The sequence below is a fragment of the Lupinus angustifolius genome, chromosome LG08 (assembly GCF_001865875.1).
Source record: "Lupinus angustifolius cultivar Tanjil chromosome LG08, LupAngTanjil_v1.0, whole genome shotgun sequence".
In the NCBI taxonomy this organism is placed as follows: Eukaryota; Viridiplantae; Streptophyta; class Magnoliopsida; order Fabales; family Fabaceae; genus Lupinus; species Lupinus angustifolius.
In genome coordinates this window covers 1,801,458-1,813,930 of record NC_032016.1, presented here as the reverse complement: position 1 = coordinate 1,813,930, position 12,473 = coordinate 1,801,458, and the positions used below count along the sequence as shown (strand labels likewise).

Sequence of the window (12,473 nt, the reverse complement as noted above, 5' to 3'; positions counted from 1 at the left end):
CAGATCCAATATTCATAAATCTATATATTTATATATACAATAGCAAAAGTAAACATATTTTCCGCTATAATTGTAATGATATATTATTAACGAGTGATATTATGTTTGTTAATCCATGACTATAATATAATGTTATGTTAATAAAAGATCTTATACTTTATTGTCTTGTTTTAAGTTATGTTTTTTATTAAAAAAATTTATGTTTAAGTGATAATTTAAAGTTGTATGATTGTACTCTAATTAATGTTTTTCAATTATTATTATCATTTCTTTTTCTTTTAATTGTATAAAAAGACACATGATTATATGAAAGAATGCACACATGTATAAGTTATTTACAATTTTTAAATATTTTATGAAATTCTGGGTACCAGCAGATTCATTAGGTGCCTAATGACACACAAGTATTAGATCCAACAGATACTTATACAACTTCGAGATGGATCTAGTCCCAAAATAGCATAACAGAGGAGGTTTAGATAGTGCATTACTCAGACTCATCTAGATTTATTATCATGTATGAGTTTCACACTTTCACTCATACTAATAGTACACATACTAATGATCAATAATAAGAGATAATAAAAGTAAGTTGATGTTTTTTCCAATCAAAATACTATACCAAGCTTGTGTTATAGAATATATTTTTTGTATTACTAAGGGTATTTTGTTTACCTTATGAGTAGATAACTAATTTATTTGGGGTGCTTGATTGCTTCTCCCGACAAATGTCACTTCCAGGAATTCAATCTTTGATATTTTGGTATTTTTAGGAATCTAACGGAACTTTACATTACTAGAGCAATGTTTTTTCAATTGTGTCATAGAACATATGTTATTAATAAGTATATGGCTATAATATTCATTATAATTGAAATCCTTTCTCAAAACACATAACTTTTGAATTTTTATTTCATTTAAAATATTAATTTGTAATGTACATTTTCCATATATTAAAGATTATAAGCCCAAGCTTATGGCATATTTTGTCCTATTATTTTATTTGGATTAATGATATGTTATTTTGCAAAATTAGCCTATTTATCCTCATATATCATTAAAAAAAAAGTGACATGTATTTGAAAACTATTTTAATCTAATGTTTTGTGATACATAACATTTTTATGATGTAAGACAATTTATAGGTTGATATCCCATTTCCCTTTAGGATTTGTTATTGGTTTAGGTAAGGATAAAATAATGTATGCACTAGTGATGTAATTTTTTTATACTATTAGTATCAATGTTGTGAAATTTGAGTCAGATATCAAACTGAGAGAGACCTTGTATTAGATTTAATCAGTTTAAACAGATCGGTTAAACCAATTAATTTTATACATAATTAATAATTATCTTTAATATATAATTATGTAATGTAAAATTTTATATAATTAATAATTATGTATAATTATATTGAAGTAAAATTTCTTCATCATTTTTTGGACCGAAGTAAATAAATTATTAAAGTAATACTCTATTTTTTAAAATTATGTAAACCGTTCGGTTTACTTTTTGGGTTATTCCGGTTTAATGAGGTTTAACACAGTCATATTAGAAATATTCCAGATTGAAGCGGTCTAATCCCTCATTCGATTAAGATTGCAAATCATAACTATTTTCGTATCAGATCAGCGATTAGACTGGTCGAACCGTCAAATTCGATTCTCATAATTGATTAGTACATCATGTATCATCATGTGCAAATCATTATTGACTTTTAAATAAACATAATATATATTAATGATAAATAATATGTTGACAAATGTCTTACATTACAAAGATTTTATACTCTTTAAGTGATAGTTTACAATTATAATATTGTTTAAGGAATTTGATTTCCCAAAGAAAAACATAACTTTTGATTTTTCAATATATGAAATATATCATTTTGTAAATGAAATATATGAAATAAATATATAATATATGTTTTTATAGTCATTGAACAAATTTCACTCAGTTCCACAACTAATTTAATCGAACAACTTTGATTCAATAATCTACTTATATAGTCACAAACTTTAATTACATTTCATTAACTACAAACTAGTTTTGCTTATCCTAGCCAAAGTATCAATAGGGTTTAATATGTATATACCGATAGTGTAAGAGTTTTTTACACTGTCAACACATCATCTGCCATTAATTTGTATTACTTTTGTTTGAGAGTCAATAATAATTAACAAATCAACGATGAATGATTACTGACAGTGTAAAAAACTCTTACACTGTTAGTGTATACATATTAAACTCTAAACCAATTATCATCCACTTCCTCCACTTGAATGAGGAGACATAGTTGAGCAAAAAACAATGAATGAAGAGTGACACACTTTAGTGTCAATTATTATTTTTAAATACTATATCATGGCCCCACCATTGATTTGGGTTATATCCAATCAATAGAATAAATAGTTCATCACTATTCAAAATGAAAATAATATGGTCCAACATCTTCAATTCCAATGTCTAGATTGAAGTACAATTTAGCACACCTATGACAAGCACTTATCAAACTAGTATATACTTTAATATACATGCTAAAGTGCAAAAACAAGAAGATATGAGACATATACCTTAACACAATAATCAAATTGATTAGAAATTTTTCTATATCAGGTCATACATAAAAATTTAAAAACTCAACATTTATTTAACTTTGCAATGATATGATTAGCATTTTCATGACCCACATGATAATGTTGAGGACCCAACAAATAACAATGTTTGTAACTATCTATATGTTTTTCTCTATTAGTCACCAATGATTTTGAGCAGTTTTTATATAAAATAATACCAATAAAGCATGATAAAAATTTCATTTATAAACTCTTATATATCTTGTCCTCACAAGTTAAGTAATCAAAGCTCAATATTTTTCTTGCACTATCAAAAATGAAGGTAAGGTCCATTATCAATTATTCCTTGCAGAACCATAAACTATTCTAATATGATTTTTTTGGTGAAATATAAACTCTTCTAATTTGGTTTATGAATTTTTTTCTGCAGTTACTTGGTTGGATGCATAGGAAATTTCGACAGAATAGCACTGAACAATTCAAATACTTGTTTATTGGTTAGCCAAATATTTATATTGCTCAAAATATTTATGTTGATTTCTGATAAACTTGGAATTACATAAGGTTTCTAAGGAGAACTTAGAACATTTTTACAACCATGGGTATAGCCTATGAGTACATAATTATCAACTTCATAAGTTAAATCATTTAAAAAAACTATTAATTAAATACGAAGTAATGATAAAAATAAACTAAAACATTAATAATAGACCATTTCAAATAATGTTAGTAATAATAAGAGCACGATTCTCTTCCGTCTTATATTTAATGTTGTTCTGCTTTAAAGAATGAATGTTGATTCTCTTCCACCTTATTATATTGAACAAGACTTGCTTCAAAGAACATTATTAATTCCTTCTCGCTTTGTATTTAATAGCACTCTGCTAACAAACGTTGTTGAATGATCGTTGTTAAATACGAATTTTGACGTTTTTTCCTCTCATATCTCATCAGCATATCATAACTATGCAAATTCTATTTAACATCGTTTGCTCCAAAGAGTACGATTGATTCTATTCTGCCTTATTACAGTTAACAACATTTGTTTCAAAGAGCGCTATTAATTATCTTCCGCCTTATATTTAACAGCGTTATGGTAACGAACATTATCTAACGACCGTTGTTAAATACAAATTCATGTTACTTATGTTTTTTTTTGTGTCAGATCATTCTTGCAATTGTCTTTCAGGGCAACCATCACAAGATGATGAACAAAGCTATATGAAACAAACAAACACAAACACAGGTATGAAACTTTTCAAACAAAACCAAAAAAGCCAAAACCTCAGAAACTCTTTTGGTGGTTTAGAAGCATCAAAAGTTGATGAAGATTATTATGAAGGAGAATCAGAAGCTGGTTCTATGTGTGATATTTTCCCTGGCTTTTTAGCCATTGGAACTCTTGGTTCAGACCAAGTAATTTCTGACCCTTCAGCAACACCAACATTTGCACTATCCTTTGGAAATATAACTGAAAAAGAAGATGAGGTTACACAAAATGATCTCAAACTTATCAATGATGAGTTAGAGAAAGTTTTGGTAGCTGAAACAAACAATGATGATGTGAGTATTGATTCATCTGGAAGAAACAGCATTGTTAGCAATGGAAGAAGCAGCCATGTTAGCATAATAACACTGAGTGGAAAGCCATTAATGGAAGCTAGGGTTTCAAATATGAATGAAACTGCAATTTGTCCATTGCAGGAGTATCTATTTGGAACAGTTGTTGAACATTCTGAAACAACAACAACAACAAAGAAAGAACATAGAACTTCACTTGGTGAGTTGTTTCAGAAAAGCAAAATGGTTGAGGAGAATAATTTTGGTGCAAAAGTTGAAAAGGAAGAGAAAAGAAATGAGAGAGAAGCTGAAAAATCTGCTATCAACTTTATGAAAGAAAAGCTCAAGAAAAGAATGCTTCATGGTTCTTCTAGGAACTCTACATCAGGCAATGGTGGCCATGCTGATTTTGCTTCAGCAGAGACCAAACTCAATAAGGTACCAATACTAGCGTTTTAAATTGCATTTGCGGTTATGATTACGATCGTGATTATGGTAATAGTTATTGCGCCTTATGTGGTCCGATGTGGTTGTTCTATGGGCCAACGCAGTTGCATTGTGGCCCAATACGGTCACGTCATTGTAATTCGATATCACACCCTAAATACACTGTGATGTGCTTATGATGATCAACACAACCTCATATTATAGTCGCATCATTATGACTTAATATCACACGACAATTACAATATGGTATATTTGCAATAGTCGTCATGACCTCAATATTTCGATTGCGTGACATAATATTGTCCACAATTTGAATCAAATGTCACATACATTAACATTGTCTTGTGTTTTTTTAAAAGGTACCATAATAATGTTTTGGAAGGATTACCATACTCTCTAGAGCCTAGAGCCTAGTAAAGTAATGTGTTTAGTATGCAACATTAAAATAGGAAAAACCAAAGTTTCGCAAGAGTGTAATAACTATATATTGTCAGTGTAAAAATTTATATACAAATAATATATTAATTATTCGTATTAGTTTTTCGTAGAATTAATGACGATAAAAACATGAATGATGAATGATACAATAACAATATATAAAACTTATATACTGTCAATGCATATATTGTCCTTTTTTATACCATTTGGAGTGAGTCCATATATTCACCAACCCTTTTAACTTTTTCCTTTCTTTTTGCCTGAATTAGAATATTATTTATCTATTTATGGTCCTTAGTGTTGGAAGATTAATGGTACTATTGTTATTATGAGTATAGATTCTGCATATGTTCAGGAAGAAAGTACACCCTCAAAGTTCAACAGCTACACAAAAGTCTAGTAAACAGAGAAAGAATGAGTATAAGAAGAGAATAATGAATGATGGAATCTACAACAGAGGTGATCTTGTTCATCCAGAAGAATATTCATTTGGGAATAGGGAACATTGGATCAAAACAGATGCAGATTGTAAGTATATCATCCATATTAACAAATGAATGATGAATAATGAACTGATACTATATAAAATTATTATTGTGTTAATCTTTAATATGGTTATTATCATTAAATTTGTGTTTTCAATAATGGATTTATTCACCTACCTTTTGACTAAATTAATAAAAGATTTTATCTTTTAAATCAATTACTTAATAATGTTTTAAACTTTTAATAACAAAAACAGCTAATATACATAAAACCTTGTAAAAAGTCTTACAGAAAAATAAAAACTAAAGTGTCAAAAGAGTTTTGTAAAAATGATAATAGATATTAAATATTATAATAATTGTCCATATTGCTATGTCACATGGTATTTCTTTTAAGAATACTTAGATTAGAAATTATATATTTTTAGATGATGCTCCCCTAGGAACATGCATTAATCCAAAGAAAACATACTAATAATACAAACACTCAAGACAAGCATTTCATTCATTGGCATTACAACATTATATAAATATTGATTTATAAGAAATAATTTTTTTAAGTTAAAATTTTAATATTTAAGTATTTTTTCAACTAATTATAATTGTTGACGCATTGAATGATATATTTTTACAACCTCATAATATATATTAAGTGACATACTTTTTAAAATAACAAATGTATTAACATTATGTGGCTTATGTTACATGTTAGGTCTAAAGCTGATAATCTGAATAAAAATCTTAGATTTACTTAATAATTTAGTTTAAGATTGAACTCCAAATAAATGTAAATGCAAATATTATAGATTTAGGAGTAGATACTTCTATAAAGGAGCACCAATATATATGAGTGAATATCTATCTATTGTTAGTATAAAAATTTATACATATTTATTATATTATTCATCATTTATTTATATTATTTTTTTAAAAGCCAATAATAATTAAATATAAATGACTTATATAATATATGGTTTCCCACAGTACAAACGCATTAGCACATGTAAAAAAACTTAACGAAATAATTTAGTAATTAACTAAAATAAGGTCTTATATTGATAGATATTGTAAATTGAGTCCTGTATCCTAACATTCTCAATTTACAATTTCTTAAATAATTAATATATTATCTACCTTTGTATACATTATTTTTATTTAATAATTAATTAATACATAAGTGATAGATTATTTTTATTTAATAATTTATTTATGTTTGTGTTTTACCTTTTAAGTTAATGGAATTTTGAGGATTTTTATATTTAAGAAATCATGAAGATATATAAGAAGATAGAAAAATGTTCATGTTTATAGATAGAAAAATTATATATCTTCATATAAATTCTTCTACACGATAAGAACAGCCATCAAGTAATATTATGTTTATTAATAATCGGTTTTTAAGTCACATATGTAACTTTTTTGTTGTGTACAAGAATAGCAACTTATACAAAGATATATCATTATTCTTTTAAATATTTATAATAATTATAAAATAATTAAAGTTGTCCCCTTCCTCCACCTCTCGTATTAGGGATGGCAAGAAAAACACGATCCGTGAGTATCCGTGGAAATATCCATAACGGGTATCTATAAAAATAGCTTACGAGTGGGAATGAATTTTATGATACTCGTCCCGTGAGTACCCGCAAATACTCACAGGTACTGCAAATATTGCGGGTTTGGGAATGGGAAAGCACTGCCTGCACTCATCCGCCCCAATTTCCATCCCTATCTCACACTCTAATTGGCCAATGAATTGTTGATTGCGGAATAAAGAAAAAGACTTGTGTGAAGACATAGGTATATAGAAACAACCAATAAAATCTTGACAATATGTTAAATGTTTAATTTTAATTAAAATTTAGTCATAAATGACAGTTTAAAAAGAAATAAATACATTCGTCTCCAAATATGACATGTTCGATATGTCTCTACACAAATTTTTCTACCGAACAAATTGGTTGTTTAATTTATTTGAATCGTAAATTCCTAATATCTCATACACCTTGTAACATGCCTACTTTGAGTTATATCTTATATTTTACTTTTTATACCCTGACTTGGTTTGTTATGTGAATTTGTAGACTTAGTTCTAGAGCTCTGAAAGGCATTGAAGAAATTGAGGAAGTTGATAGTGTTGTGTTTGTACTAAGATTGTATTTATCAAGTGCTTGAAACAATAATCTATTACATGAAAAACAGCTTGTGTGGAAAGAATAAGTTCCACGTAGAAGTCATAAATAATCAGTGGATATTGTGTTTACCGTTGGATGCTTGAAATGTACTATTGTATAAGTACTATATTGCATAGTATTAGAATAAAAGAACGAAACCAATATTATATACTGGACTCAAATTTATATGTGCCAAATGTAAGTGTCAATTAGAAATACACCATGAGCATTTGGTTTTGTGAGTAAGCTGGAGCTTGTAATCCTTATTCTCTAATAATATGTTAGTAATTGTCTAATGTTTTCGTGGACAGATCACAATTATTAAACTCGGACCGATCAGAGCACGAAAACCAACATGAATTGTTGGACTCAGACACTTTGGACTTAGCTGATTCAATCAATTTAAAAAATATCAAAACAACATCATTTTGAGAGGAAAAAATCTAGTTTTTTGTACTACCAATGGTATTCTCTCATCATTTTTAGGTAAATAACTAATCTATTTTTGTTGTAATTATAATTCTTATTTGTTATTATGTTGAAAGTGAAATATCATATTGTTTGATCAAGTTTTTAACTTATTTGTAATATTTTATTGTAATAACTAGCAGTACACCCTTTACATCGTGCGGCTCGCTCTGTATTGCTTCCATTAAAGTCAAATTATTACATTACATAAACATAAAATAAAAATAACATATATCGACTAATTTAAAATGATAAAATTGAATAATATGTGGGAGGTTATTGGATAGAAGAAATTTTTAAGTTGTGAAAACTTAAACATAAAGAATTTGTGAGGAATGTATGAAAAATGTTAACTTATGATTAAAAGTATAATAAATAACTAAAGGAAGATAAAATTGTTAGAAAATTCTTTGGGTTAGATCTTCATTTTGTGAAAAAATTTACATGTGCAAAAATTAAACATGAAAAAATTACGAGAAATATAAACAAAATGTTAACTTGTGACAAAAGAAGTAAAATGAGTTATTGAAGTGAGAGAAAATTATTAGAAAATCTTACCAATGAGTTTTCCTGTTTGTGAAAAATTAAACATGAAAAAATGGAGGAAAATATACAAAATATTAATTTGTGACAATATTAAATAAAAGGTAACATATATAATAAAAATATTTTATAATAAGAAATATATGTTGTAAGTATTGAACCATTTAATCATGGAATAAATAGTAAACTAATACCGGTGGTATCTAAACTTGAGTAATACGTAAGTGTTATATCATTCATGCTTAATTATTATATATTTTTTAAATAATAATAAATAATATAATAAATGAATAATAAATGATATAATGAATATTTATAAATTTTTATTCTGAAATTTAAGTATTTAATTAATAAGCATATAGATGATGTGTTAATATTACCGGCCAATTGAAATACAATCATACATTTTTCACATCATGTGACATTGGATGTCATTTAAATATAGCAGGTCTTGGATTTTTGTATTTGAATTATATAAGGTTCTATCCTTAGGTGAAACTAATAAGAGAGTATATCTGTTGTCTCATATTTTGTGTCATTCCATGTATCATGTATTTGTGATTGGTCAGAAAAATACTTAATAATTAAATTTTAACTTAAATATATTTTTCCTGACCAATCACAAACTCATAACACATGGAGTCCCACAAAGTGTGGGATAACAGATGTGTCCCTATGAGATAATTAGTTCAAACCTAAAGACTAGATGGTAGAGTTGATAGCTAAAATTAATTTAAATTAAATTAAAATTAATCTCATAATTGAGAACATGTTTCGAAACTTTAGTGATTCAGCTCTCATGTCATAATGCAATGGATATAACTCAAGTCACGACTTTAGGTTATAAATATTCTAAGATATTTTATTCGAAAGTTAATCCTAATAATGCACTTATAATTGAAATTTAATTCTAAGATTTTTTTTTTGTTTATCAACAAAGACTTGCATCAATGATATAACCTCTTGTTGGAATCTTCAAGAGTCATACCTATCAGGAAAGGATAATTAAACAAAAATAAATAATTAGTTCTCAATCCATAAGTTACACAGATATTATTGTTGGTTAACATAGAAATTGTTTAAATTTATTTTATTATTTACTCTTTTAGATGGGGATTTCTGACTTAATCTTTAATTGTAACATCATTATCTTTTTTGGCCTCATAGAGCATATATATTATCTATATATAAATTGGGTTTGTGAAATGATAAAAATGTACACTGTAAAAATTTGATTTATGTTATTTATAAAATTCTTTTGGTTAGTTTTATAGCGGGACAAGTAGGGCCTCATGATTAATGTTTTGGTAATAATATTTTATAAATAACTATGATAAATGTTTTGGTAATAATAAACTATAATAAGTTATAGTATATGTGTATATAAATGCACATGATATATTACCTTATACATAATTATTCTTTATAATATAACATAATAAAATATATCCTCGGATATAAGTTATTTCCTTCGGTCATTAAAAACATGACATATATCATATTTAATTATTTTCTACAAAATATTTCTAAAAACCAAAAATAGCACACATGTCATAATTTTAGTGGTTGGAGAAGATAATTTATCTTGTGATATTATAAGATATTTTATTCTCATAAATATGTAATTGGCTAATATTAAAAAAATTGTTTTATTTTATATAATTTATCCTTCAATAACTAACTAACCTTTACGTATATGTGTACTGATTTGATTTCAATAGACTCAATATAGAGTAACCCCTATGAATGTACGACTATAATGTTAGTTTATGGATAAAAGAATGTCTTTGGACTTATACGTAAAGGTTAGATTTTTTTTTTAATTTTCTATTCTAACAAATTGGCCATATTGTTGTTTATGAGTTATGAAAGGAGAAGAAAAGAACAAACTCTTTTTTTTTTTTCTGCCAACTAAATTAATTCGACATTCATTCAAAAGTCAACTCATTAAGATTAATAAATTTGGTTCATAGACCAAATGAGTTGAACTTAAATGATTAAAATTTGAGATAAATATATCTCGACTACTCATTAGGTTTATGATATATATATATATATATATGTATGAGAACAATTTTAATATAAAAGTTATGATAATAGTAAATTAGTGCTACAACTTGGATGAGTTAAGATTAAAATTTAGTTAATAATCACATGATTGCGTAAACAAGTAATGTGTGCTTATCTTTTAATCTTGACAATTTCAATTAAGATCCAATGATACACATTAATTGTTCTTATTTTTTACATTAACAATTATTTTCACTTGAGTCACTTTCTAGCCAAACATATACATGTAAATAACCTTTACTTCATGAACTTTAATAAGTAGTTTCATTTATATCAAAATTCATTCTCCATGTGTATATAGATAACCCACCAACACTTTATATGACTTTAAATTTATATTAATGAGTGATATAAATTTGAAACAATTAACTCGCTCAAAAGTTCATAGACTTTAATTGTATTAAGCTCAAAAAATAGTTCGAAATTTGACCCCTGCTAATCCTTAACGAGTTGATGCGAGTCAAGTTCGACTCGGTTCTACTCATTTTCACCGCTATATTATTATATTATATTCATATTACATGGATTTGTTGAGGGGATATGCTGAATCATCAAACATCATTTGGCTATTATAAGAATTTTGAAGTATTTGTAAGGTTCTCCTAAAAATGGTGTTTTCCTTTCACCTTATAATGATATGAAGTTGAAAGTATAAATATTGTTCAAATTTTATTTTTAGTATTTTGAGTTAATATTGTATTGAATTGGTAATTATTTTAAATCGACTTACCATTTGTATAACAAACAATAATTGTAAATTAAATTTTAATGCTTAAGATATGTGTAAAATATATTAGTTAGTTAGTTAGTTAGGAGTTAAGTAGATTTAAGTCTCTTGTATTTTCTGTATAATAGGTTGGTTGATTTCTTTGTGATCTAATTCATTTAATCAATGAAATACACAATCACTTTCTTGCTCTTTGATTTCTTATATAGTATTAGAACAAGTGAGAGGATTCACTTACTCCAAGAGTAAGGTTTTTAAAAAACTTACTCACATAGATCTTAGCAGACAATTCTAAGGAAATTCAATTGCTTGAATTAGTGACAAAGGACATGCTCTTGGTGGAAATAGTTCTATCAATGTTGGCTTCTATAGTAGAGCAGATTCTGACTTCTTCACAAAATATGGTTGAACGTGTTGACATGAGGCAAATTATGAAAGACATTGCATCCATTTATTATGGCAACCATCTCCATATTCTTCAACAAGTTTATTGCTCTTATCTTTCTCCATCATGCTTTTTACCATCTTCATATTTTATGTTTCTCACAATTCATTTTTATATTTTTGAGGCAAATATTGTCCATATTTTATCATATTTTTCTCTTATTATTATTGAGCATAATTCTCTCTTATTATTCTTGAGAAAATATTGCTCATATTTCATCATATTCTTCTCTTGTTATTATTGAAGCAGATATTGTTCATAATTCATCACATTCTTATCGAACAAAAATTGTTCATATTTCATCATGTTTAAGATTTCTCTTATTTTTTGTCAAGAAACCAAGATAATATTCTTGAGCAATAACATCATTTGATCTTTCTTAATCTTCTTTCTATTTTGTTAGTTCTTGATCAAAAATATTATTACTTTTAATTTAACTCGTTTTCTTCTAATAATTCTTTTATTTCTCCTATTAGCATAACCTTACTAATTTCATGTGCTATATTTTGAAGAATTCTTCTATATCTTGAAGTTTCTTCT

At 26.6% G+C, this 12,473-nt stretch overlaps 1 protein-coding gene across 2 annotated transcripts; it reads left to right on the top strand.

Moving 5' to 3' along the window:
* LOC109354073 (protein LAZY 1-like) lies at positions 2,841-7,795 on the top strand. Of its 2 annotated transcripts, none has more exons than XM_019596430.1 (5): positions 2,841-2,898; positions 3,007-3,073; positions 3,766-4,574; positions 5,360-5,549; positions 7,591-7,795. In XM_019596430.1, exons 1-5 carry the CDS (start codon positions 2,893-2,895, stop codon positions 7,608-7,610), a joined length of 1,092 nt encoding a protein of 363 aa, XP_019451975.1. In that variant the 5' UTR covers positions 2,841-2,892; the 3' UTR covers positions 7,611-7,795. The 2 variants fall into 2 exon arrangements, with proteins under 2 accessions (XP_019451975.1, XP_019451973.1); XM_019596428.1 differs by having other exon boundaries at positions 3,742-4,574.